This window comes from Nelumbo nucifera, chromosome 3 (assembly GCF_055504915.1).
Source record: "Nelumbo nucifera cultivar China Antique chromosome 3, China Antique-T2T, whole genome shotgun sequence".
NCBI lineage: Eukaryota > Viridiplantae > Streptophyta > Magnoliopsida > Proteales > Nelumbonaceae > Nelumbo > Nelumbo nucifera.
This window is the reverse complement of record NC_142651.1, coordinates 29,944,988-29,969,130: the sequence shown is the minus strand read 5'-3', so window position 1 is coordinate 29,969,130 and position 24,143 is coordinate 29,944,988. Positions and strand designations below refer to the sequence as shown.

The following is a 24,143-nucleotide window of genomic DNA, read 5'->3' as shown; positions in this document are numbered from 1 at the left end:
GTTTTTTTTTTAATAATAAAAAACATGTTTTAAAATTCCCAAAAAATCAAAATTTGAAAAAAAAACTAAAAACAAAGTGTTTCGGCTGTTTCTAAGTATCGATATGATACAGACGATATGCATATCGTATCGATACTTTGAACGTTGATGATAGGATGTGCGTGTAAGGCGCCTATGAGACACCAGGTGTAAGGAACAAATCCGGTCTCTTTGTAAAAAACAGTTTGGAAGCCTGCATGAATGACATCTCATAATTAGTGTGGGTAAAATAGTATTTACACTCAATACCTTTTTAGTTGAAAAAACAATGATGACTTGAATTAACTAAAGCATCATGTGTAAATGCTCCCAAAACAGCCTAAACTGTTTTTTTCCAAACAACCAAAGTGAATTCAGCCATAAAAACAATTAAGATCGAATTGCAAAGGCCCACATGGCAATATTTAATAAATCTGCACATCCGGGAAATCGAACCCCGACCAATACCATGGCAGGTTACTACTAGACCTGTTCATGGGCCGGGCTGGGCCGGGCTTTTACTCTTCATTAATGGAAAAATATTAGGCCTGAGCCCGAGCCTGGCCCGACCAACGGGCCTACAACTTGGGCCCGAAGCCCGAGCCCAAAGCCCGACCCAATAAAAGAAATTAGAATTTGCAATGGAATTCCCATAGAGGAAAATTACTGCCATTAATTTATAGTTTAGTGGGTCAGAAGTGAGAATAGCCATTTCAAAAACTAGAAAAGGTACACCTCTAGTTTTTAATCTTGACCTTTTTGCAGTGGAATTTGGCGATACTAACTAACTTTGGTTGTTTTGCCATTTGATTCTCTTTGCGGTTTAGGTCTTTGAGCAGGTCTGTATTTTGACATGTAGGAGTGGATTTGGCAACCCTAGAACGAAACCTTGCTATGCAGCAACTTTCAATTCAAGAGTAATCTGCAGTATACTGGCATTCGAATTCTGTAATTCTCTTTAATGCAACTGACAGACACTGAACAATAGCAGCACTAGACAAGAACATGAATTGGGGTATTGGGGTTTGACTGATTTTAACAATGTGAAAGTCAGCCTTTGGATTTGTTGCAAGTTATGTGCTAAAGTCTGAAATCGTGGTAGTTTAGAAAAGCTACCAAGAAAGAAAAAACTGCATTCAAAACAACACAATAGCATTCAAGCAAGATGATCAAGGCGATTCTGTAACACCAATAGAACAAGCTTAGTTTGTTTACTCTTTTCTACAGCTTCCTCAATTTCTACACATACAAGCAAAACAATAGACATGAAAATTAACTACATCAAATAGAAAGGCCCAAATAATAGAATAAAATGGTAAAGAGGACTCACCGCCGCCATCGGTGATTGTATTCGCCGGAGAGTTCACGGTGAGTTGGTGACTGTGGTCTGTGAGCTGCGAGCCTGACTTGTGATTTTAACAATGATCAGTTCGTGTATGAGAAAGAGAGAGAGAGAGAGAGAGAGAGAGAGAGAGAGAGATCAATGCCGCCACCGGAGTTGTTGCGCCGGTGAACGTTCGTCGTCTCGCCGGTTGTGGCTGCCTGAGAGTGAGGATGAGAACTGTGGAGTGTGGAGGATGTGGAGATTGGAGAAGAAGGGTTCGACTGGAAAAAAGAAGGGAAAGAGGTGAAAAAAAATGGGGTACTTGACTAGGGTTTTTACTTTGGTTTAATTATAGGTCGGGCCGAGCCGGGCTATTTTGGAAAATCCCGAGCCTGGCTTGAATTTATTGCGGGCCGGACTTTTTGGCCCGGGGTTAAGCCCGCGGGCCCATATACCTGTTCAAGCACGTCTGGGGGCCGGGCCAGCCCGTCGAGCCACCCGACCCATGAACAGGTCTAGTTACTACCACTACACCAGATGCACCTTTGACAGCCACACTATCTAATAAGATTTCACGGGCGGGCATTGGCGCATAAGGTGGGGGTAATTGATATTTTGAAATGTTATAGGTCTACAGTGGAAAATAGAATTTTGTAGTGGGCCTGTCCGTACTTTTCCGTCAGATATATAGGTTTTAGAGTATACATACAAAAGGGTTATTATTATTATTATTATTATTATTATTATTATTTTTATTATTATTATTATTATTATTATTGTTGTTGTTGTTGTTGTTGTTATTGTTATTGTTATTGTTATTGTTATTGTTATTATTATTATTATTATTATTATTATTATTATTATTATTATTATTATTATTATTATTATTATTATTATCATACCCGTCCATTGGTGCCAAGTTTTTTATGGTATTGTAAAGTTTCTATGCAATTGCAACGTCAACTTTTTCATCCCTTTAGGCCTCATTTGTGTCTTGGTAAATGTTCGTATCTGTATATGAGCAATTACCGATATTTCTTTATTCCCCAAGTAAAAGTGTATAATGATTATTTTATTCAAAAAACTAATATTATTGAAGGATTAATATTGTCTCATCACATATTAACGATTTTTGACATGTATGGCTAAATAATTTACCCAAGTCTAAAGAAAGTATTACTTCGTCAGGTAAATGAGTCGCTCAAAAATTGTTCTTTTCCATGTGGCATATTAATATTGAAAAATGAACATAGGTTTATTTATGTTCTGTGGAACCTACCAGTTTAGTTGGAGTCCGTTAGTGTGTTCATCTCGTGAATTGACCATTTCGGTCCACGCCACGGGGTGAACTCACTGTTCTGTTGGTTGTGGACGGGACTGGTCCACAATATATTGTGGATCGTCGTCTCCGTCCACAACCCAAAATCTCGGCTGCACTTATATCTCGTGGATGTGGCCAGTCCACAACATTTCCACATTATATTTTGATACAATACATTTCTTCTACATAGTTTTCTTTTTTTTTATTTTTTAATTTTAAAATAATATTTTTTAATATATTTATCAATAAAATAATATTTTTAATGTTAACTCTAACACAAGCCTAATGGTGCTCCTTTTCACTCTTTTTTAATTTATTTAAATATTATTATTTTAAAGTTTTTACCAATAAAATAATATTTTTAAATATTTAATTTATTTTGTTATTAAAAATAATATTTATTGATTAAAATTAATTTATCAATGCCTTTTTTTTAATATATTTATCATATAAAATGCGGAAATTAGACATTTATGATTGACTGTGTAGATCATTCATAAAATGTATATGAGATACATGGAATAAAAAAGTGTGGCACCACACCTACAGAACATCCCTATGGGTGTGGATTAGTCCAATTCACATAGTCTGTCCATAGTTTCAGAACAACTATGGATTGTGGTGTGGTACGTGTGGATTGGTCTCTGCCACAAGGTGTGTTGTGGATTAGTCCACACTTGCCAATTTCTCATCTATACTATAGAACACCCCCGTATCTGCCCCTACTTCCCAAAAAACAAACAAAGCCTTAAGTTCAAATTTCTTCCATTTTCTCTTCACAAATAACCAAGGGAATGCTTGACTGCTTCAATTAGAGGTGTAAAACAGCCTGTGTTGGGTTGGCATGGCATGCCTCCCTCCTTCCCCTGGGATATTTTGGGGGTTGGCTTGGAACAGCCCACAGCCCGAGCCCATGTGGGCCCATTCCGTGCTACGGGCCAGGTTGGTCCACGGGTCGAGCCTTAGGCCTGGTCGGGTTTTGGACAGGGCTAAAGCTATTTATTTAAAAATAATTGAAAAAAATCTTAATTTTTTATTTTATATGAATTTTAATGTATACAAATTGTTTATATATACAATAATTAAATAAAATTGAAAACAATTGTTTATTTTATTAATATATTATATACTTTATATTATTATATAATTATAATTATAATTTATATATTATATATGTGGGTTGTGCCACGGGCCATAGGCAGCACGACCCATGGACCTGAAGCCTCAAGCCTGGCACGACCTATACAAACGTGTCGAGCTGTGACATGGCCTATGACCATTGGGTTGAGCTGGATCGGACCGACTTAAAATTGGGTCGGGCCACACAATTTACATCTCTAGTTTCAACACTGTAGCATACTAGCATTGTGATGCTATATATAGATTGTATTAGCACTGCATAGGCAATTCAGAACTGACTCTGAATCTCCTACCCATGAAAACTCTGCCCACGTCTATCCACAATACATTATCCGTGTGAATTGGAAACACCTCTTCCTGCATAAATACTATGTAAGAGAATAAGATATTCTTCATGTGTAGCTGCGATGGTATATGGGTGAATTTGTGTGGGCAGTAGATCCGGATTCGTTTAAACCAACCATAAAAAAATTACGTTTGTTGACTACTAATTCAGGTGAAATGGGCATAAAACACCTCATAAATCATGTAAAATGTACCAGAAAAAGACAACAAATAGACATTTCCTTCCATGGTTGATATATAATGAGAATTTGCATGGATTCCCCAGAGTACCCCCACATGGGCCCATTGCACACCTCAATCGTGCATTGAGAATATCGATCTAAACCCTAATAAGAAGTGATTTTTTTGTTTTGGAGATGACATAGCACTGGCATGTTGTTCAACATGGCGCATGGAGGGTTTGATTTGGTGATTTTCACACATCTCCATCTCCCTACCTTTCATCACCCTTAAGCCTCATCTTTCACCGTGTGTTAGTGGAAAGGGAGGAAGGAGACAACGATGCAACATCGTGCTACTTCACATGCTGAAAAATAAAATTTGTCTCGTTCTTTCTTTTGTAGCCACCCCAACCTCCTCATACCCTTTTAAAGCTGAATGATCAACAATTTATTTATCTCATTTTGAAAGGGGTTTATTAATTTTTAAGTGAAAGAGCAATGATTTTATACATTATATAATACAAAAGATTATATAATACATATTATAGGTGTTATATTATAATATTTGTATGTGAAATATAAAACGTAACATGGAATATGTATAAAAAATGCATGTAAACACGTATGGGCTCGCCGGCTTGGACCAGGCCTGAAATATTGGGCCCAGGCCAGGTTGAAAATGATCACCCCTACTTTATCCCAACTTAATCTCATTTATGTAGATCTAGCAATTGGGTTGGATGAGTCAGGTTAAGATACACCAGGTTGAATTTCCGGTTGGGTCAGTAAATACTAGATCATAACTTTAAATGTTTGGGTTAGGGTTGACCAATTAGTTAATTTAAGTTATCCCTAAAAATAAAAGAAATTTTATAAAATAAATAAAAATACATGAAAAATGTCAAAATTAAAGAAATTAACCTTAAAAATTTCAAACATAAAATAAAAAAAACTCGAACATTTAATAATTCAAAGAATAAACGATAAAGAGTAAAAACTAAATAGTAAAGATGAAAGTGAGAAAACTTCTATGAATACACAATTAGTCCCAAATAGACCTAATAATTGGGTCAGTGGTTGACCCATGACTCAACCTAACTGATTCAATTTTTTTCCAGATTGAGTTGGATCAGGTCTGATCATTTTCAAATCCAAGTAGCTAAAAATATGAGACCTTAACACTGTTTTTTTCGGATTGGATTAAGTTGAATTTACGGATTGGGTCAACTTTTTGCCAAGTCTACATTTATGTAATAATGTAGGGGGAGGATCACTTCAATTTGCTGCCTTACCTTATTCCTCGGAAACATAAAGATATAAATTTCTTTCAGCCATTCGGTGAGAACTTCATTCTACTCCCTACAAACAGACAAAACACAGTCAAATACGAAGCAAAAGTAATACAAACAAACGGGGCCTTACCAGTTTAAATATTTATAATGCTGCCTCAATTTCAAAAGTTTATTCCTTTTATTTTTCCACTTGGTCCTCCTCCTTCTGATCAAGTGGGGTTAAGGGTGACGGATTTGAATGATCAAACGGCTGGTAATAAATCATTGCCTAGCAAAATAAACAGACGTTGTTATTCACTTATTCCAGTTTCTTTTTGTCTTGTTCTTTGATGGACTTTTAAGCCCAAGCCCATTTATTGTGGGCCGTATCCAGACGAAGAATTTAAGGCTTTTACGCAGGCAGAATCACAGATCATGAAATTAAAGTTAATTAACATTGCTAATTCACCACATGTGAGTCAAAAGAGCGCAGATCATCTAAGCTTCAGTTGGAGAGACTTGGGGTCTTGGAGACTGGAGAGCGACGTTGGGGGAGAGAGAGAGGTAGAGCTCCGACGACCATGGCCTAGGGTTTAAAGCTTCTCACCAATTTCTGCATCTTCGCCATGGCCAGAAATTTTGTTTGCGTTCTTTTGTGCTTCGTTGCTCAACTTCAATTCTCTCTCGCTGGTGAGTTTATTCATGAATTTCTCGGACTTTCCCTTTGATGGAATCCTGCACTATGTCTGTCATTGTTGAAGGTTTCTGAAAGGTGCTTCAATTATATCTAAGCTGATCGGTTTTGGATAACGGCTTCTACTATCGAGATGGTATAATCGACCATCCGGAAGAAAAACATCTGCAAATCGATCCAAAACTAGCTTTTATTTGTTCTCCGATCGCTTAAAGCTTAGTTCAGTTGGTAACCATAAAATCGTTCAAGTCATTTAAGGACTTGTGTTCAAGGGTAGGAATAATCATTTCTCCGTTCATTTGAAAGTTCACCATCAATATGTTACTTTGCACCATATTTTCCAAAGTTAGTCATTGAATTAGTGTAAATGAAATACGAGAGGACGTTAGTTTAAATTTCAAAGTTCTGCTCCTTATATACACTGACCAGATTTTCATTTGGTTTATTAATTTAATTTTTAAGGGTTTTTTTTTTTTCTAGCAAAAAAAAGGTCATATGGTTAATTCTTTCGCTGTTTGTGTACGAGTTGCGTTGATATGGTTCATGTTGTATGTACTACACTAGTGTGTTCACTGTGAATTGTGAATATGGCAAGAATCTTTTGCAAATGAGCTATCGTGGTTGTTCTCTTTCTCTCCCTATTGACGGAACTTCTGCCTATCTCCTCCTCGTGGAGTTCTGTTTGGAAAGTTCAGGCTGCTTGCTATATAAGCTTTTTTTTTTTTTTTTTTTTGATTTTTTTAGTGAGATTGATCTGTGATATGCAGTTAGAGTTTCATGTTATTCCACCATCCCAATTCTTGTATCTACTCTGTTGAATTTCTTTATGTATTTCTAAACTTTTTAGTTCTCACCTCACATAACTTCCTTGTCAAGTGACAGATTTTGACCATAGGTAGTGTTTCATCTTGAGTTTTGTGCCAGCGGTACCATGTCTTGCCACCAGCTATTGGTCATAAAAATGCTATCATGCCTGAGTTGCACATTTGGATCTTTGACCAGCTCAATGACATAGGACCTGGATCTCATTCTTCCATTTGTACCAAACTGAGCTTTCTGCACTTTGCATGATTTATATCATCCAAGGAAATAGTCCTACACATCTATATTTAAATGAAATAAACGTAGAAAGAAATTGAAGTCTCATACAAAGCTCTCTCACTAGGAAAAAATGTTATTCTTAGTGAGTTCTTGACCTTAAGACAGCCATGTATGTTGATACATCTCTTTTATTCTCTGCGCTCTAAGCTCAAAGCTCAACCTTCTTTGGTAATCATTAGATCTAGATGAGTTTCTGGTGCAAAGGAGTAAAAATGCATTTAACATATCAGGGAATAATATTGAATCCTTAAATGAAGTTGCCATTAGATCAAGGAAAAAAACGCTATTCCTATGAGTAAAACCAATAATCTGGGGTTGTCTCAAGAGGCTTCTACTGTTTGCATTTGTGTATGGTTTTGGATCTGGCACACATTATCTGGTGTTGAGAGCACTAGGCATTAAACCCAAGAATAGCATATTTGAAATTTGAAGTATTTGTTTATCAATCAATTGTAAAAGGCGACTTATACCTGGAAAAACAAGGTAGTTGAAAGAGCAATGTTATCTGTAGTTGCCTTTTATTTAAATTACATGGTGCATCTTATTTTTCCAAAGGAGAGGTTCCTATTTAGAATACATTTAGATTCATTTTCTCAGATTTCATTTGAACTGGATTGTTGGTTTCCATGTTTTGACTACTTATTTTGGGGATATTTTCAGGACAAGTTGACTCTTTGGAGTCGGTTCCAGATCTTGAGAAGTCAATGTACTTCAATGTTGATGGGTACCCTTGTGTGCGACTTCTTAATCTTTCTGGAGAAATTGGTTGTGCAAGTAAGTGTGCCTTTATGTCAATAGGCATGCTCTTCTGCAAAATTATGTCATCTCATAATATGTAAATGGTTCACAACATTACATTTTCCAGAGAGTCTGGAAATTTTTATTTTTATCAACTTTTGGTTGATTGTTTGTCTTTCCTCTTAAAAATTATTTTCAGATCCTGGTCGTGAAAAGGTTGTTGCTCCTATTATAAGATTCAACAATGTGAATGAGTTGGTTCATTCATCTGCAGTTTTGGTGTCATTGGATGACATGCAAAATTTCTTTACCAGGCATGGATTTCATTCCATTTTCTACTTTGTATTTCATGCTCCACATTCTTATTTTTAATGCAATAATGGAATAATGGATGCGTAAATCTTGTAATGATTTCTGTGGTTTTGTGGCGATTAAAATTTATATCAATACATTCCAGCAAACAGAAAATGACACAATTATCAAATAACATTCAAGCATGTGCTAAGCAAAGCTTCATTTTTTTACTGCAATGCAGAACAATCTCTAAATATTTTCATAAGACTGAAGATCCACATAGGACTTCTAGAGGCTTGCAGTTAACTCACCGAATTTAAATGTGTCTATCTTTCTAAAAATCATCATAAAGTCTCATTATGCCTTTTGAAATGGATATGCCATAGTTGTACAGCTGCTACACTTGCTGAGATTACCAGTCTCTCTACCATTTTTTTTTTGATAAGTAAATGATTTTATTAAAAACTTCAACAATGACATCTTATGGAAAGAGCTTCCCACAGAGAGGCATGAGGGGCAGCCTCAATTACAAAAATAGATTTTAATTGAGCCTAAAATAGATGATTCTTATGCATCCCTTCCTTAGCTAAGCAATCATCTATCCCATTAGCCGATCTCCTTTCCCACTGAATTCATACAGTCATATTTGAGTTAACCATTTAAACCTTTTCACTGTTTCCCTATAGGTCCAATAATAGTGTCTGGATTCTTTAGCCACCTAGTTATCAGCTTTGAGTCCCCTCAATTAGTAATCCATCAATAATTGGCTCTCTAGAAAATTGTGCCCCTTGCAGAACAACTTGAAACTCAGCTTGGATAGAGTCCCCCTCACCTACAGGGCTTGAGAATAGAGCAATTATATGGCCTCCTGCATTACTTAAAACACCTCCTATTTGACCCTGGATTCCTGGGTTACTACCATCAAAGTTGAGCTTAATGAAACCTTCTTCAGGAGGTACCAAAGCTAAGATAGGCCTTATCTTGATTTCTGAACTTTTTGTTACAACTCCCCAGTTCTGCCAAATATCATCAAAGGAGAAGAGGGAAAATAGATCCCATGTTTTAGCCAAATCTATAGCCCTACTTACAATGCAGTCCCAAATATCCTCCTCATTCATTTTTTTATCATTAAAGATTCTATTATTTCTCTTCTCCCATATTGTCCACACATCTTCACAGGATTATATCCCATCTCTTTGGCCATCTGAAGGTTGTAGAGTTGAATAGGCTACTGGTAGTCCAGGGAAAGTTCTACTTGCAACCAAATAGAACAAACAACCTTTCCCATAAGCTTGCAACAACAGGGCAAGAGATTAGCAGATGGTAAGAGCTCTAATACACCAACCCGAGGAAATACTAAGGAAAGGTCTTCTTTTTTGGAGGTTGTCCAACGTGTTTAATTTTCTATGAAAGACTTCCCAACAAAGAGATCCAACCTTGGATGGGATAGGCTTGGACCAAACTTCTTTAAAAGGGAAGGCTAGGGAAGAGGAATCCAAGGACAAGGAAGAGAAAAAAGAAGCACAAGAGAAAAGGACCTTAGGGTGAAGAGTCCAAACTTGACTATTTGGCAAAGAAGGATCCAAAAGAAAAGAGTTAAGAAGTTTTAAAAGCAAGGCAACCTGATCAAACTCATAGTCCCTTCTTGGATCTCTTCTTAAGCCCAAATCCCAACTAACTCCAGTTGAAGGAGAGAGGGAAGCAAAAGTTTTGGATAGGTTCATTCTTGAATAAAGAGAGTACAAAGAGGGAAAGAGGTCTTTGAGAGTGGAGTTACCAACCCAAAGATCTTCCTAGAACAAAACCTTGTCTTCAGTATATGCATCATACCTTGTGAGGCTTAACAACTAGGGGAGAATACCATGTATGGCTTTCCAAAGAGAAGCCAAAGCAGCCCACTGAGAATCCTGAGATACACCAGCATCCCAACCAGTGCTAGCTCGCCCATGGATACTTTTCACCACCTTGTACTAGAGTCTCTCCCTCTTTAGAGGCCATCTCCACAACCACTTACTAGCAAAGCTATATTCTTTTTTCCTAAATTACCTAATCCCAATCCCCCCTGCTCCTTTCTCTTGCATACAATTTCCCATTTAATCAATTAATCCTTCCTTCCTTCCCAGTCTCCCATAAGTAGTCCCTCATTATTTTCTCTACCTTCAACACCTCCCTCTATGGTATCCTAAAGGTTGATTGGTAGTATGCTGGCAGGTTTGTTAGGGTAGATTTTATCAAAGTAATTCTTCCCCCTAAAAAATATAGTTTTTCTTCCATACAGCCAGCCTCTTAGCACAATGTTTTACAATTGAACTCCAAAACCTGCTTGCTTTCCCATGGGTCGTCTCCTAGAGGCATACATAAATATTTCATTGGCTTCTGATGGCTTTTCTCCAGACTTTGGTGGGGTGGTTTTGGATCCCTTAAAGGAAGATAGTAGGTCTTTTCCTTTGAAGCAAATCATAAGTATTGTATCTTCTCTTGTGCCTCCATCAAAGCTTTAGTCCAATCTTCTATTAGCAATGACCAAACCTTCCCTTCTCCTGAGATTTAGGGTAAACCAATTCTCCTAGGATTGGAGCCTTTTGCTGGGAAGCTTTTATGGAAAGTTACAATACTTATGATTTGCTTCAAAGGAAAAGACCTACTTGGTGTTTGTCCCCTAGTTGGTGTATCTTTGTAAGGCCAATGGTGAGAGCTGTTATTACTTATTAATCTCCTGCACTTTTGTTTCTGCTATTTGGCAGTGGTTCTTTTCTTTGTTTGGTTGCAGGTGGACCCCCCCTACACGTGTACAAGGATTGTTTGCTTCTTCCTTTGTTAGGTGGTCAAAGAAGAGGGCAGAGTAATGTGGACATGTGTACGGGCTGTTGTTTGGTGGATGATTTGGGAAGAAAGGAACTCACAAATTTTTATTGAAAATGAAATAAGTAAAGAGGTAATAATTGATGCTGTTTAAAGATATATCTACAGAGGTATTGATTAGAAATTGGAAGTGGCTAATTCAGCTCCAATCCAAATGAAAACCAGCCCCCTTTGGTCTACACTAGCCCTTGGATTTATCAAATTGAACTTTGATGGGAGAAGTGAAGGTAATCCAGGACCTTCTGGTATTGGGGGAACCTTTAGAGATGAGGAAGGGAAAGTTATTGCACTGTATTCCAGTCCCATTGGAGTGGGGGATTCTCTTAGAGCTGAAATCTTGGCAGTATTGGAAGGGATAAGGAAGGCTAAGGAATTGAATCTACAATAGTTTATTGTTGGAAGAGACTCTAAGGTGGTTATAGAATGGTTGCCAACTCATTTGCTGATGCACTTGCTAAGCAAGGGGTGGGAAGGGAATACATGTTCAGGGCAGTTTTGTAAACTGTTTTTTGTCCCTTGGGGAGGGTTAAGAGAGTTTACCTCTCCCCATAGCTTTCTGTTGTACCTTGCTTAATCCTTTTTTTTTTTTTTTATCATAACAGAGTACCTTGCTTAATCTTCTTTAATAAAATGCTTTGTTATTGATGAAAAAATAAAATAATTCATTGGCCAATCTAAAGTAGGGGAACCTAATGAAACCACAACCATCAACGATTCCTCATTTAAGTTTTTTCGAGCCACATCACTTCTCAAAGCTAATTTTCAATTTCAAGAGAGATTTAAACAATTTCACTACCTGTTTTAGATTCCTAGCCTTATGGGGATTCCCACCCTCACAAAAATGATTGTATCATCTACAAACTGTAGATGTGTTATTGTTATGCCATGCCTTCCAATACTCACCCTCTAAAGATGTCCATCCTATTTGCTCTTGTTAACATCCTACTGAACGCATCCGTTACCAAGGTAAATAAGAAAGGTAAGAGGGGGTCCCCTTGTCTTAGTCCTTTGCTAGTTGGGAAGAAATCCTTAACCATGCCATTTATAAAAACCGAGTGATGACATGTCTTCATGTAACTCCAATCCAACCACAACACCCTCTCTACCTTTCCCAATTTTCTACCCTAATCCATATGGCATATGCCAAAGTGGTCTTGTTAATGAATTTCCTTTTTCTAGTATGTGTTTTGCATTCTTGCATGTGTTGAAAATTGATCAGTTTTATACTGTTTTTCTGAGTAGATGTTTTATGTTAGTTGTTAGATAGGAGGTGGGGACCATAGTAGTTATGTGAGTCCAAATTATATTATGTTTTTGAGTCTTATATATGTTGTTTTATGTTTTGCCGCCCTATAAGGGCATAGTTGTCTTTGTACTGCTCTATTATTTTTAGTATAAATAATAAGTGAAGGGGGCAGCCAGATTATTGCTCTCTTTTCTTTTCAAGATCTCTTCTCTTCTTCTCTTCTTCTCCTTCTCTCTTCCTTCTCTCTTCAAGAAACTACCTTTTCTATTCTTATTTTTGAATTCAACAGATTTCTACTTGGTATCAGAGCATCGGTTAGGGTTTCTTGAAGCATTCTCATGCAGCCCTAGATCGATCGACTGCATGAAGTAATAAAGGGCTGTTCGATCTGCTATAGATTGCCAAGCTCTTGGATTTTTTGGAGGGATCTAGTCATCAGGAAGGTGATCTACTGTTTGACATCAAAATTAGGAGGAACTGGAGTACAGGGAAGAGTCCCAGAAAAGTTGGACTCTTTGTTTTTGATCTGATCTTGGGTGCCCAGGTATTGTTAGTTTTCTTTTGATTTTTTGAAGAGGGCGGTTAAGTTTCTAGAATTTTCTGAGCCTCCTGGAGTGATCGATTCACTCTTCTTTCTGTTGGGAGGCGTGGGGAGGAGAGTGATTTCTCTCCGGATAGGGTTTTCTTCTTCTAGAAGGATTAGTTTTTGTGTGTGATATTAAATTGTTTTTGGAAGGTCTCCAATCTATTTTTTATTACTATTGAACTGTTTGAAGTAAGATGGAGAGTTGGAATACCAAGATAAAATCCATCGGTACTGTGGGACTGGGTGTTGGAGGTAGTAGTGATATTTTTGGGTCTGGGATCATTACTACAGTAAAACTTGATGGTACAAATTATTTGGAGTGGGTACAATCAGCTAAGATGGTTATTGGTGCCCGTGAAAAATTAGGGTACATCACTGGGGAGGAGAAGAAACCTGATACAGACTCTTCCTGATGGGTGCAGGAGAACTACATGGTAATGTCCTGGTTGTGTAATTCTATGTTACCTCATATTGCAAAAAATTTCCTATGGGCTAATATTGTTAAGGAGATTTGGGATGGAGTGACTGAAACCTACTCTCAGAAGCAAAATGAAGCCAGAGCCTATTAGTTAAGGAATCAGGCGATGAGTATGAAACAAGGACAAAACCCCCTTGTTGTGTATTTCTTTGTGCTAACAACCCTTTGGCAAGAAATAGATCACTTAGAAACTATGGTATGGGAAAGTGTAAATGATGCAGCAACCTATCACAGACTAGTAGAGAGGAATAGGGTTTTTGAGTTCTTAGCAGGGCTGAACCCTGAATTTGACATTGCTAGGCAACATATTCTTTCTAGGGGGGGTGTGACACTCTCTCAAGCCTATGCCTTTGTCTCTGGAGAGGAGAGTAGGAGGAATGTAATGCTGAGACAACCTGGGATTAACCAGTCGGCTATGGTTAGTACAACCAAACCTAAGCCGAATGGAGACAGGGGGAGTAGTGAGACTAAAAGGGAAGACAAGAAGGACTTGGTGTGTGATTATTGTAAGAAGCCTAAGCATACCAAGGACACTTGTTGGAAGTTTCATCCAAATCTTATGCCTGCCCGGATAAGGAATAAGGGAAATGCAAACGTGGCCACTACAGGAGACTTTTCGGCCCCTCTTTCCCAAACTGATTGGGAATCCATTGCAGTAGCAGCAGTGAGAACAAAATTGGAGAGGTTTGGACAGCTTATGAGTAAGAAAGATTCACCTTGCTCTGGCCTCCAGATGGACAACAAAATGTAGGAGCCAACTACACCACTTCTTTTGCACATACAGGTAGTTCATATGCAATTGCAAATCTTGCATCCACTTTAGGTAAGGAGGGATCTCCCTGGATTACAGACTTAGGAGCATCTGAGCACATGACTAATGCCCCTACCCTTTTCAGTTCCTATTAGTTGTGCTCTGGTAGAGACAAAGTCTCTACAACAGATGGTTCACATATTCCCATTGCTGAGAAAAGGGATAGTTAGAGTGACAAATGATATAACTTTATCCTCTGTTTTACATGTCGCTAGACTTCATACCAACCTACTATCTATTAGCTCTTTGACAAAAAATTTGAATTGTTCCGTGACTTTTCTTCCTAGTAATTGTGTTTTGCAGGATCTAGAGTCAAAGAAGACGACTGGGAGTGGTCGTGAAGTGAATGGAGTCTACCTTTTGGATGAGATTCCGAGACACCGGGGCCACCATGTTAGCAACAGCAGTAGTAGTGGGTCAAAGTCAATGAACCAGATTATGCTTTGGTATAATTGCTTTGACATCTTTCTTTTAGTTCTTTGAAATTTCTTTTCCCAAAGTTGTTTGAGTCTATTCAGTTATCTACTTTGGAGTGTGAGTTGTCAGTTAGGAAAGCATTGTAGACAGTCTTTTAAACCAAGTAATAAAAGAAGTACTTTTGCTTTTAATATTGTTCACACTGATGTATGGGGGCCATATCATATTCCTTCCATGGGATGATACTGTTACTTTCTTTTGTTTGTGGATGATTATACACGATATTCTTGGATATATTTGATAAGATCACGAGATGAGGTTCTTAACTTGGTACGACAGTTCCACCAGATGGTTCTCACACAATTTGGACTGAAAGCTAAGGCTTTTAGATCAGATAATGCCAGAGAGTACTTTGAGAAGGACTTGACCACGTATTTCTTAGAATATGGTGTAATTCATCGGAGCAGTTGTGCATATACACCACAACAGAATGGAGTAGCTGAGAGGAAAAACAGACACATTATGGATGTGGCAAGGAGTCTTATGGTGTGTGCTTCAGTTTCTGTGCATTTCTGGGGAGATGTAGTCCTTACAGCCGTGCATTTGATTAACCGTGTTCCTTCACGGATTTTGGGTTTTAAGGTGCCATTCAGTCTTCTTTTTCCAGATGGGGAGATATTTCACATACCTCTGAGGGTTTTTGGTTGTGTTTCCTTTGTTCACATTCTTTGCCCCCACTGCAAGAAATTGGATCATAAGGCCAAGAAGTGTGTTTTTCTTGCGTATGCTCAGAACCAAAAGGGGTATTGCTATTATGACCCAATGTTAAGGAGCAGATTTGTCACTATGGATGTTACCCTTTTTGAATCCACCTTTTTCTCGAGTGGTTCTCCTCAGGGGGAGAGTTTTAGGGAGGAGAACTTACAATCTGTTCCTCTTCATGTTTCTTTAGTGCCTCCATCAGTTCCATCATCGGTTCAGCTAGCACCTCCATCATCAGTTCAACCAGCACCTCCATCAGTTTCATTACCTGAGCCACTACGGGCAGCCTCACAGAAATATCAGCGCCGACAGACGATGGTTGACTCCACACATCTTCAACCCATACCACTCTCTATCAGTCCTTCTGAAACTCCAGATTCAGCAGATACAATTCCAGGTATTCCTCTTGAGCCTGAGCCTGTTATGTTTTCTAATGTACCTAACACCATTGTTGCAGCTGATCCCATTGAGCTTGATCTTCCCATTGCACTTTGTAAAGGGAAGAGAAAGTGTACAACCCATTGCATTTCACACCATCTTTCCTACAATGCCTTATCACCCTCCTACCGTGCTTTCCTTTCTTCCCTGGATCCTGTCTCTATACCCAGGAATGTTATTGAGGCTCTCTCCAAACCTGAGTGGAAAACAACCATGCAAGAAGAGATGGAAGCCTTGGTTAAAAACCAAACTTGGGAAATAATTGATCTTCCCCTATACAAGGAGACAATTGGATGTAGATGGGTATTCACAATGAAGTATAGGGCCGATGGCAAGATAGAGAGGTACAAGGCAAGGTTGGTAGCAAAAGGGTATACTCAGACCTATGATGTTGATTATCTGGAAACCTTTGCACCGGTAGCTAAGATGAGTTCAGTTCGTATTCTTTTATCTCTAGCTGCCACCTATTCATGGCCTTTGTTTTAGCTTGATGTTAAAAATGTTTTCCTCAATGGTGATTTACAGGAGGAGGTATATATGGACATTTCAACAGGCTTTTATGAAAATGTTGGTAAAGGAAAGGTATGCAAACTCAGAAAGTATCTATATGGACTGAAACAATCACCTAGGGCTTGGTTTGATAGGTTCAGAGGGGCACTTATTCATTTTGGATACACACAAACCCAGTCTGATCACACCCTCTTTGTAAAGAGGAGAGAGATGCTCTGGTGTCAATTCTGATTGTGTATGGATGATATGGTGGTTACAGGAAATGATCTGGAGGAGATTGATGATCTCAAAAAATCATGGTAGCAAGAATTTGAGATCAAAGATCTTGGTGAGCTTAAATACTTCTTGGGGATTGAAGTTGCAAAATCCAAGTATGGGATCTTCATCTCATAGAGAAAGTATGTACTTGGACCTACTACGGGAGACTAGGAAGATGGGGACCAAACCAACAAACATTCATATTGATCCAAATCACATAATTAATGGTGGATGGTGAGTTGGTGAAAGATGTGGGGAGATATCAAACAATGGTGGGCCGACTGCTATATTTGTGCATGACACGACCAGATATTTCTTATGTTGTCATTGTTGTGAGTCAGTACAGCATGCACCTCGGGTTCAACACTAAGAAGCTATTAGAGAATACTTGCATATCTGAAAAAGCACCCTGACAGAGGCATGACAATCTGAAGCTAGAATCCTATACAGATGTAGACTGGGCAAGATGCTTAGATGACAGGAGGTCTACATCAGGAGTGTATACCTTTGTAGGTGGAAACTTGATCTCCTGGAAGAGTAAGAAGCAAGCGGTTGTGGCGAGGTCAAGTGAGTATAGATCCATGGCTCATGGTGTCTTAGAACTTCTTTGGGTTAGATATCTTTTGAGTGAGATTGGGGTGAAAGCAGAGTAGCCTATGATGCTGTACTGTGACGATCAGGCTGCAATCAATATTGCCCATAATCCAATTCTGCATGACAGGACAAAACACATTAAAGTTGATAGACACTTTATAAGAGAAAAGGTAACAGCCAGAGAAGTTTGTTTGCCTTATGTCTCTTCAGAGTTGCAGCTGACTGATGTTCTCACTAAAGGGGTGGCAAAGAACAAGCTTGAACATTATCTACGCAAGTTGGGAATGTGTGACATTTACTCCCAACTTGAGGGGGAGTGTTGAAGATTAATCAGTTTTATGTTGTTTTTCTGAGTAGATGTTTTATGTTAGTTGTTAGATAGGAGGTGGGGACCACAGTAGTTATGTGAGTCCAAATTTTTTTATGTTTTTTAGTCTTATATATGCTGTTTAATGTTTTGCTGCCCTATAAGGGCATAGTTGTCTTTGTACTGCTCTATTATTTTTAGTATAAATAATAAGTGAAGGGGGCGGCCAGATTATTGTTCTTTTCTTTTCAAGATCTCTTCTTATCCTTCTCTCTTCCTTCTCTCTTCAAGAAACTACCTTTTCTATTCATATTTTTGAATTCAGCAGATTTCTACTACATGCATACTTGCAAATGGATTCCAGTTGTATGGTTATGTCATGATGCATGATGTTGGATATACATTTCACTGGATTGACAAAATGACATAATCGTTCTTATTGGTGACTGAAGAAGATAGCATTTACTCTTTCAGGGTATCAAATGACCAAAACTTTGCTAAGAGAGTAGGAGGTGTTCTGATTGAATCAGGAACTGGAATGCAAAATAAGCCAAAAGGTAATCAGTGTAACTTTCTACTTATCATCTGTATCAATTGGAGAAGTAATTCTACAGTAAACTTTGTTAACACTGCAAATTTTGTCTCCCTTGTAGGATTCTCACCAGTGGACAAATTTCCACAAGCTGAATTTTCTCCTTACCAGAGCCTCAATTATGAGTGGAATCCTGCTGTAAGTTATTAATCAGTTTAATCTTTGATGAGAGTCTTATATAAATGGCTAAACCATATGGTGTGCTTCTTATGATAATCTATACTTGCACTTTTGATCCATATTATTGGAGTGATGAACTTATTTGCTTAAATGGACCATTTCCCAAAAGTAACAGCATTTGAATTATCTTAACAATTCAAATTAAGTGCTCTGTTTTGAATGGTATAAATGAGGAAAGCATTGATTGGTAATTGGATTATTAAGAGCAACTGTAAATATGTTTTGGGCTATGGATTATCCAAAAGGGTTGTAGTTGACCCATGATTAGCCATACAATAGAAGCAATTATGCATAAAGGTGTTTTTTTTTTGAATGGGAGTATCAGATTTTTGTGAAACTAGTCATATCCCCCTCCTTGTGCCAAATCCTGATGAATCAGCCACATTCTGATAGATAAGTGAAAGTGTCATAACGTGTTCATCTTTGCAGGGATTTGGTATTTTGCGGAACAGCTACAACTTTCCTGTATTCTTGCTCTCCCCAGAGAGTACACTACTTCTGCAGGAGGTATAATGTCTTTTGAAGTTTTTTAATTCTTAAGATATATTTTGTTATCTTGTTTTCATGATCCTGCAATTAATTTTCCAACGTGGTAATATTCTGATTAATTCTATAATTGGAGAGCTGCTTGTTTTCAAAATGTATTTCTAGTAAATGAAGTTTGCATTCTTATTTTTGATTCAACTTTATGTTGTCGATTTGTCTTCTAGATGAATTATGTTGTAGACTTGTTTTATAAATATAATGCTATGCTAGCTGTCCTATATGCAGATTGTCAATAAAAAGGAGAAGAATAATAAAGCACACACAACAGATGTGGCTGAATTTGATTTGGTGATGCAGGTAGAGAAGGTTCTTCTAAGTCCTTTTTAGATACCTTCAAAATGTTTAATGATCATTTCCTGAAACTATGTTCACAAGTTCATGTTAATAATCTTTGATACACCTGACCTTGATTAGACGACAAAAGCTGGAACTCATGATTCAGAATCTTGTCTGAAAGAACAGTCTTGTTTGCCCTTAGGTGGATACAGGTGAGTTTTTTGGTTTTTCTGTTTTTGCATTATTTTGTTTGTACCTACAGATTTTGATTTTTGACCTTTAAATGTTGAGAACCAGTAAATTATTTTGAGATGCTAAGCTCTGGTTTCTCTTGATTTTTCTTTTTGCTCTTTTTACCAAGGTGCAAAGCAAACTTGACTGGCAAAGTGGCAAGGAATTACCTTATAATGCATAATTTTACTATGAATTGAGGATGTTTTATTTTGCCTAATCAGATGCAGCTTAACCTACCCTTATTGGGGCAGGGTGATCGTGAATATGAGAAAGTAAATTACTTTAATATTTCTTTCTATTTTATATATACATTTTTTTAGTTTTATTTTTAACAAGTTAAAGTACTGTTATTAATTGCCAAAAATCTGATATCACATACAAGTATGAACCTTGTACTTAGAAATGCTATACAATGAATGCCTCCGCAAAGTTGCATAGAACAAAAGATTTGTGTAGCTTTCATATTATTTATTATTTTTATTACAAACAAATACTTGTGATCAAAGTATGCTGACTATCATAAGCCGAGAAGGTTTTAAAAGCACAAGGCACAAAAAAAGCGCAAAGGCCTTTTTGTGTTTGAAGCACAAGGTGCAAAATAAAAAAAATTCAAAATGAATTAATAAAATATTAAAAATAGTATTAATTAAAAAATCAAACTTCAATTTTAAGCTAAATGTTTTAAAAAAGCCTATTAGCTCAAATTAAATACATAAACATAACATATAAAACACATTCAAAGTGAAAAAATGCAAAATAAAATAAAAAATATCATACAAAACATATTCATGCATGTCAAACCTTTAATTTCTTTATTTCTTTCTCAATTTCATTATTTCAAATAGTTAATATGATGTTACATATTTTATTCCTAATTCTATAAGTTGCCTTTGTACCAAGCCCCTTGAGGCAAGCCCAAAGAAATTCATGTTAGGGTCTAAAAATTCTTAATCCCTAAAAAAAGAATTTTATACTTTTAATTATCTTTTATTAGGGTGATTTTTTTTTAATTGAAAAAAGGTTATCTTTTATTAGGGTGAATGAATGAACATCATTTGCAAATAGGTGGTTTTTGGAGTGGAGTAGAACCCCTATTTGCTAATGTTGTTCATTCATTGATTCATTCATCATTCATCATTTATCATTCATTGTCTCAAGGAGCTTGGTTTGGGGCCTTGGGGGTCTAGAGACAGAGCCCCTGGCCCAACCACCATCATAGTTTTCAAGGCGCCTAGGCAACCATAGGGGGGTCAGTGGAGAATCTTTTTGGGGTTGTGACTACTATGAAGCTAGATGAGACCAATTATTTAACTTGGTCTCAATCTATTAAGATACATGTGTGTAGTAGAGGAAAATGGGGTTATATTACCAGGAGCAAGAAGAAACCGGAGGAGGATGATCCTACCTATGAAAGGTGGATGTAGGAAAACTACACAGTAGTGGGTTGGTTATTGAATTCTATGCAACCACACATTAGTCAACATTATCTGTGGATGGAAACTGCAAAAGAAGTGTGGGATAGTGTCACAGTGACCTATTCCCAAAAGCTTAATGTTGCTCGGGCCTACAAATTGAAGCATGATGTGAATAATCTTAGACAGGGGGATAAGCCCTTAGTAGTCTACTTCTCTTTGGAGAGAGATTGATTTGATGGAGACTGTTGTTTGGGATTGCACAAAAGATGCAAAAACATATAGGGGTTTGGTGGAGAGAAATCGGGTCTTTTGAGTTTCTCGCCGGACTCAACTTGGAGTATGATATTGTGAGGCAGAATGTTTTAGCAAAGGATGAGGTGACTTTGTCTTAGGCATATGCTAATGGTGAGCAGTGAGGAGAGTATAGGACATGTTCAGTCTGTTGAGCCGCAGGTTGATCACTATGCTAATGTGGGGATGAAGCCAAAGGTTAGCACTGGGAAGAAAGATGTTATCTGTGAATACTGCAAGAAGCCTAAACACACTAAAGACACATGTTGGAAACTACATCCAGAGTTTGGGTTCAGTCTGTTGAGCCGCAGGTTGATCACTATGCTAATGTGGGGGTGAAACCAAAGGTTAGCATTGGGAAGAAAGATGTTATTTGTGAATATTGCAGGAAGCCTAAACACACTAAAGACACATGTTGGAAGCTACATCCAGAGTTTGTTCCTACCAGATTCAAGAAAGAAAATGGTGGAAAAAGGGTTGAAACTGGAAAAGGTGGAAATGCAAATGTAGCCACCTCTTCACAAGGTGAACAAGGACAGGGTGGAGAGAAGTTAGTGGGAGAACAACTTGTAGCTGCTGGGGCTGAATATGAGAAGTATGGCTGAATCATCAGTCACTTGGAATCCACTGCTATAGCTCCTTTAGAGACTGTTCCTTCCTCTACATATGCTCACTCAGGTATTCGTGCCACTACATATGCTCCTTCAGAGACTGTTCCTTCCTCTTGGATAATTGATTCTGGTGCTTCTGACCATATGACCAGTGTTTCATAGTTATTCACCTCTTACCAATTTATCACGGGAAAGGGAGACATTAAGACCTCTAATGCCTTGACCTTATCATCTGTTCTTCATGTACTTAAACATAATACCAATTTGCTTTCAGTTAGTAATTTGACTAAATCCCTGAATTGTAGTGTGACCTTTTTTCCTTCATATTTTGTTGTTCAAGACATGGAATCTCAGAAGGTGATTGGGAGTGGCCATGAGGCGAATGGGATCCATCTGTTAGACATGCCTGAGCAGAGCCAAGTACAACCTAAGAGAACTGCATTTGTTTCAGAGTCCACTAGTCGTATTATGTTATGTCATAATCGTTTGGGTCATTTATCATTTTCGAGTTATTTAAAGGAATTAGTCTATCGAGTTTTCATTGCGAGTCTTGTGAGTTCTCAAAGCATTGTAAGAGCACTTATCCTTCAAGCAATAAAAGCAATTATTCCTTTTTAATATTGTTCACTCTGATGTGTGGGGGCCTTACCATTTACTATGTATGGGTGGGTATAAATATTTCATCTTGTTTATTGATATTTTTCACAATATACTTGGATTTACCTTATGCGTCCTCGAGCTGAAGTGCCTAAACTTGTGCAACAGTTCCATGAACACATACTCAGTTTAATACCCGCGTCAAAATATTCCGGTTAGACAATGCTAAGGAATATTTTGATAATGACCTTACCTCCTACCTTGAGAAGTTTGGGGTTATTCATCGGAGTTCTTATGTCTGCACTCCACAACAAAATGGAGTAGCGGAGAGGAAAAACAGACACATTATGGAAGTTGCAAGGAGCACTCTTTTTGCTACCCATGTTCCTGTGAAGTTTTGGGGTGATACAGTTTTAACAACTACCTACCTTATTAACCACATGCCTTCTTGAGTCTTGGGACTAAAATCTCCCTTTGGAGTCCTCTTTCCTGATGTTGAGATTTTCTCTATTTCCTTTGAGGGTCTTTGGTTGCACTTGTTATGTCCACATTCCCAGTTCCAAAAGACACAAGTTTGGAAGAAAGATGATAAGGTCAAACAAGGGATTGTGAGGGAGAGTATGTTCTGGGCAGTTTTGTAAGAAAGATTACTGGGGGGCTCAACACCTACTTAGGGGTTGACAACTGTACTTAAATCTGGAAAGCTATTTTTAAGTTATATTAATGAAGTTACCGTTTCCAGTAAAAGAAAGTGTAGTGAGAATGGGCTGAATGGGCCCTAGTGTTCTTTATTTCTTTTAAGTAGTGTTTAAAAGTTATGGGCCTTATGGGCCTTTTTTTTTATTTTCTTTAATTATTTCTTTAGTGCTGGCCACCCCATTAAGGGCATCCAAGTAATTGTACTCAGACTTAGAATTATTAATAAAAGTGATGAAAGGGGGCTAGAGAGAGAGGTTTGAATTCTTCTTTTCTCTCTTCCCTTCTTTTATTCTTCCACAACCTATTGCTGAAACTTCTTTTCTTTTTCTTTTTCTTTTTCTTTCTCTCTCTCTTTTCTTCTTTTCTTGCATTATCTGAATTACTGTCGGTGTAATTTTCAATTGAGTAATAAGGATGAATTTGTCATGTGTTCAGAAGCTCTTGAATCAATAACCCAAATGTTTGATGAAGAGGACTGAATAACACTAAGGGCAGATATTATACCTGTTTTTGTAAATGAGGAGAAGCAATGGGTGATTGTTTTAACCGAGCCATAGCTCGGTTGAGGATATCTACTTCTTTGGTTGTAAATTTTGGAAAGCTATTTGGTGAAGTGGAGGTTTGTTCCACATTGGAAGAGCTGGTACTGTTACCCTTAGAAACACCATTTGCAACATTTGGGCTGGCTACATAACCTGAACTGTAGTTGGGACCCTTGTTTGGCTTCTTTGTCCTTCCTCAAAGTCGCTGGTTTCAATTGTGGATGAAGAATCCAACAAGTATCCTTAGTATGCCTCTCTCCCCCACAATGAGAACACTTCAAGTTCTTCTTATCCACCCCCTTTCCACCCTTAGAGCTGCTGAAAACAAGAACAGACTGCTCACTAGGCTGAAGAGGAACATGAATTCCTATTTCTTTCCTCCTCACCTCCTCATTCCTAATTAGATAAAACACATGATGCAGATTTGGAAGTTCATTTCTCCCTAATATTTGTGCTCTAATATTTTCATACGAGTGGTCTAAAC

The 24,143-nt window shown here is 37.7% G+C and overlaps 1 protein-coding gene across 4 annotated transcripts in view; it reads left to right on the top strand.

Annotated features, from left to right (window-relative positions):
- Window positions 1–6,014: 6,014 nt before the first annotated feature.
- The window catches only part of LOC104612215 (Zn-dependent exopeptidases superfamily protein), a 41,365-nt gene continuing 23,236 nt past the window's right edge, over window positions 6,015–24,143 (top strand). For 2 of the 4 annotated variants that reach the window (XM_088902163.1, XM_010279591.3), the window contains exons 1-8: window positions 6,015–6,270; window positions 8,036–8,149; window positions 8,313–8,427; window positions 18,151–18,233; window positions 18,330–18,406; window positions 18,878–18,955; window positions 19,220–19,291; window positions 19,409–19,482. In XM_088902163.1, coding sequence (XP_088758289.1) covers window positions 6,207–6,270; window positions 8,036–8,149; window positions 8,313–8,427; window positions 18,151–18,233; window positions 18,330–18,406; window positions 18,878–18,955; window positions 19,220–19,291; window positions 19,409–19,482 — 677 coding nt within the window. In that variant the 5' untranslated portion in view covers window positions 6,015–6,206. Of the gene's footprint in view, window positions 6,271–8,035; window positions 8,150–8,312; window positions 8,428–18,150; window positions 18,234–18,329; window positions 18,407–18,877; window positions 18,956–19,204; window positions 19,292–19,408; window positions 19,483–24,143 lie in introns of all 4 variants that reach the window. The other 2 variants (XM_088902162.1, XM_088902161.1) reach the window with 1 other exon arrangement.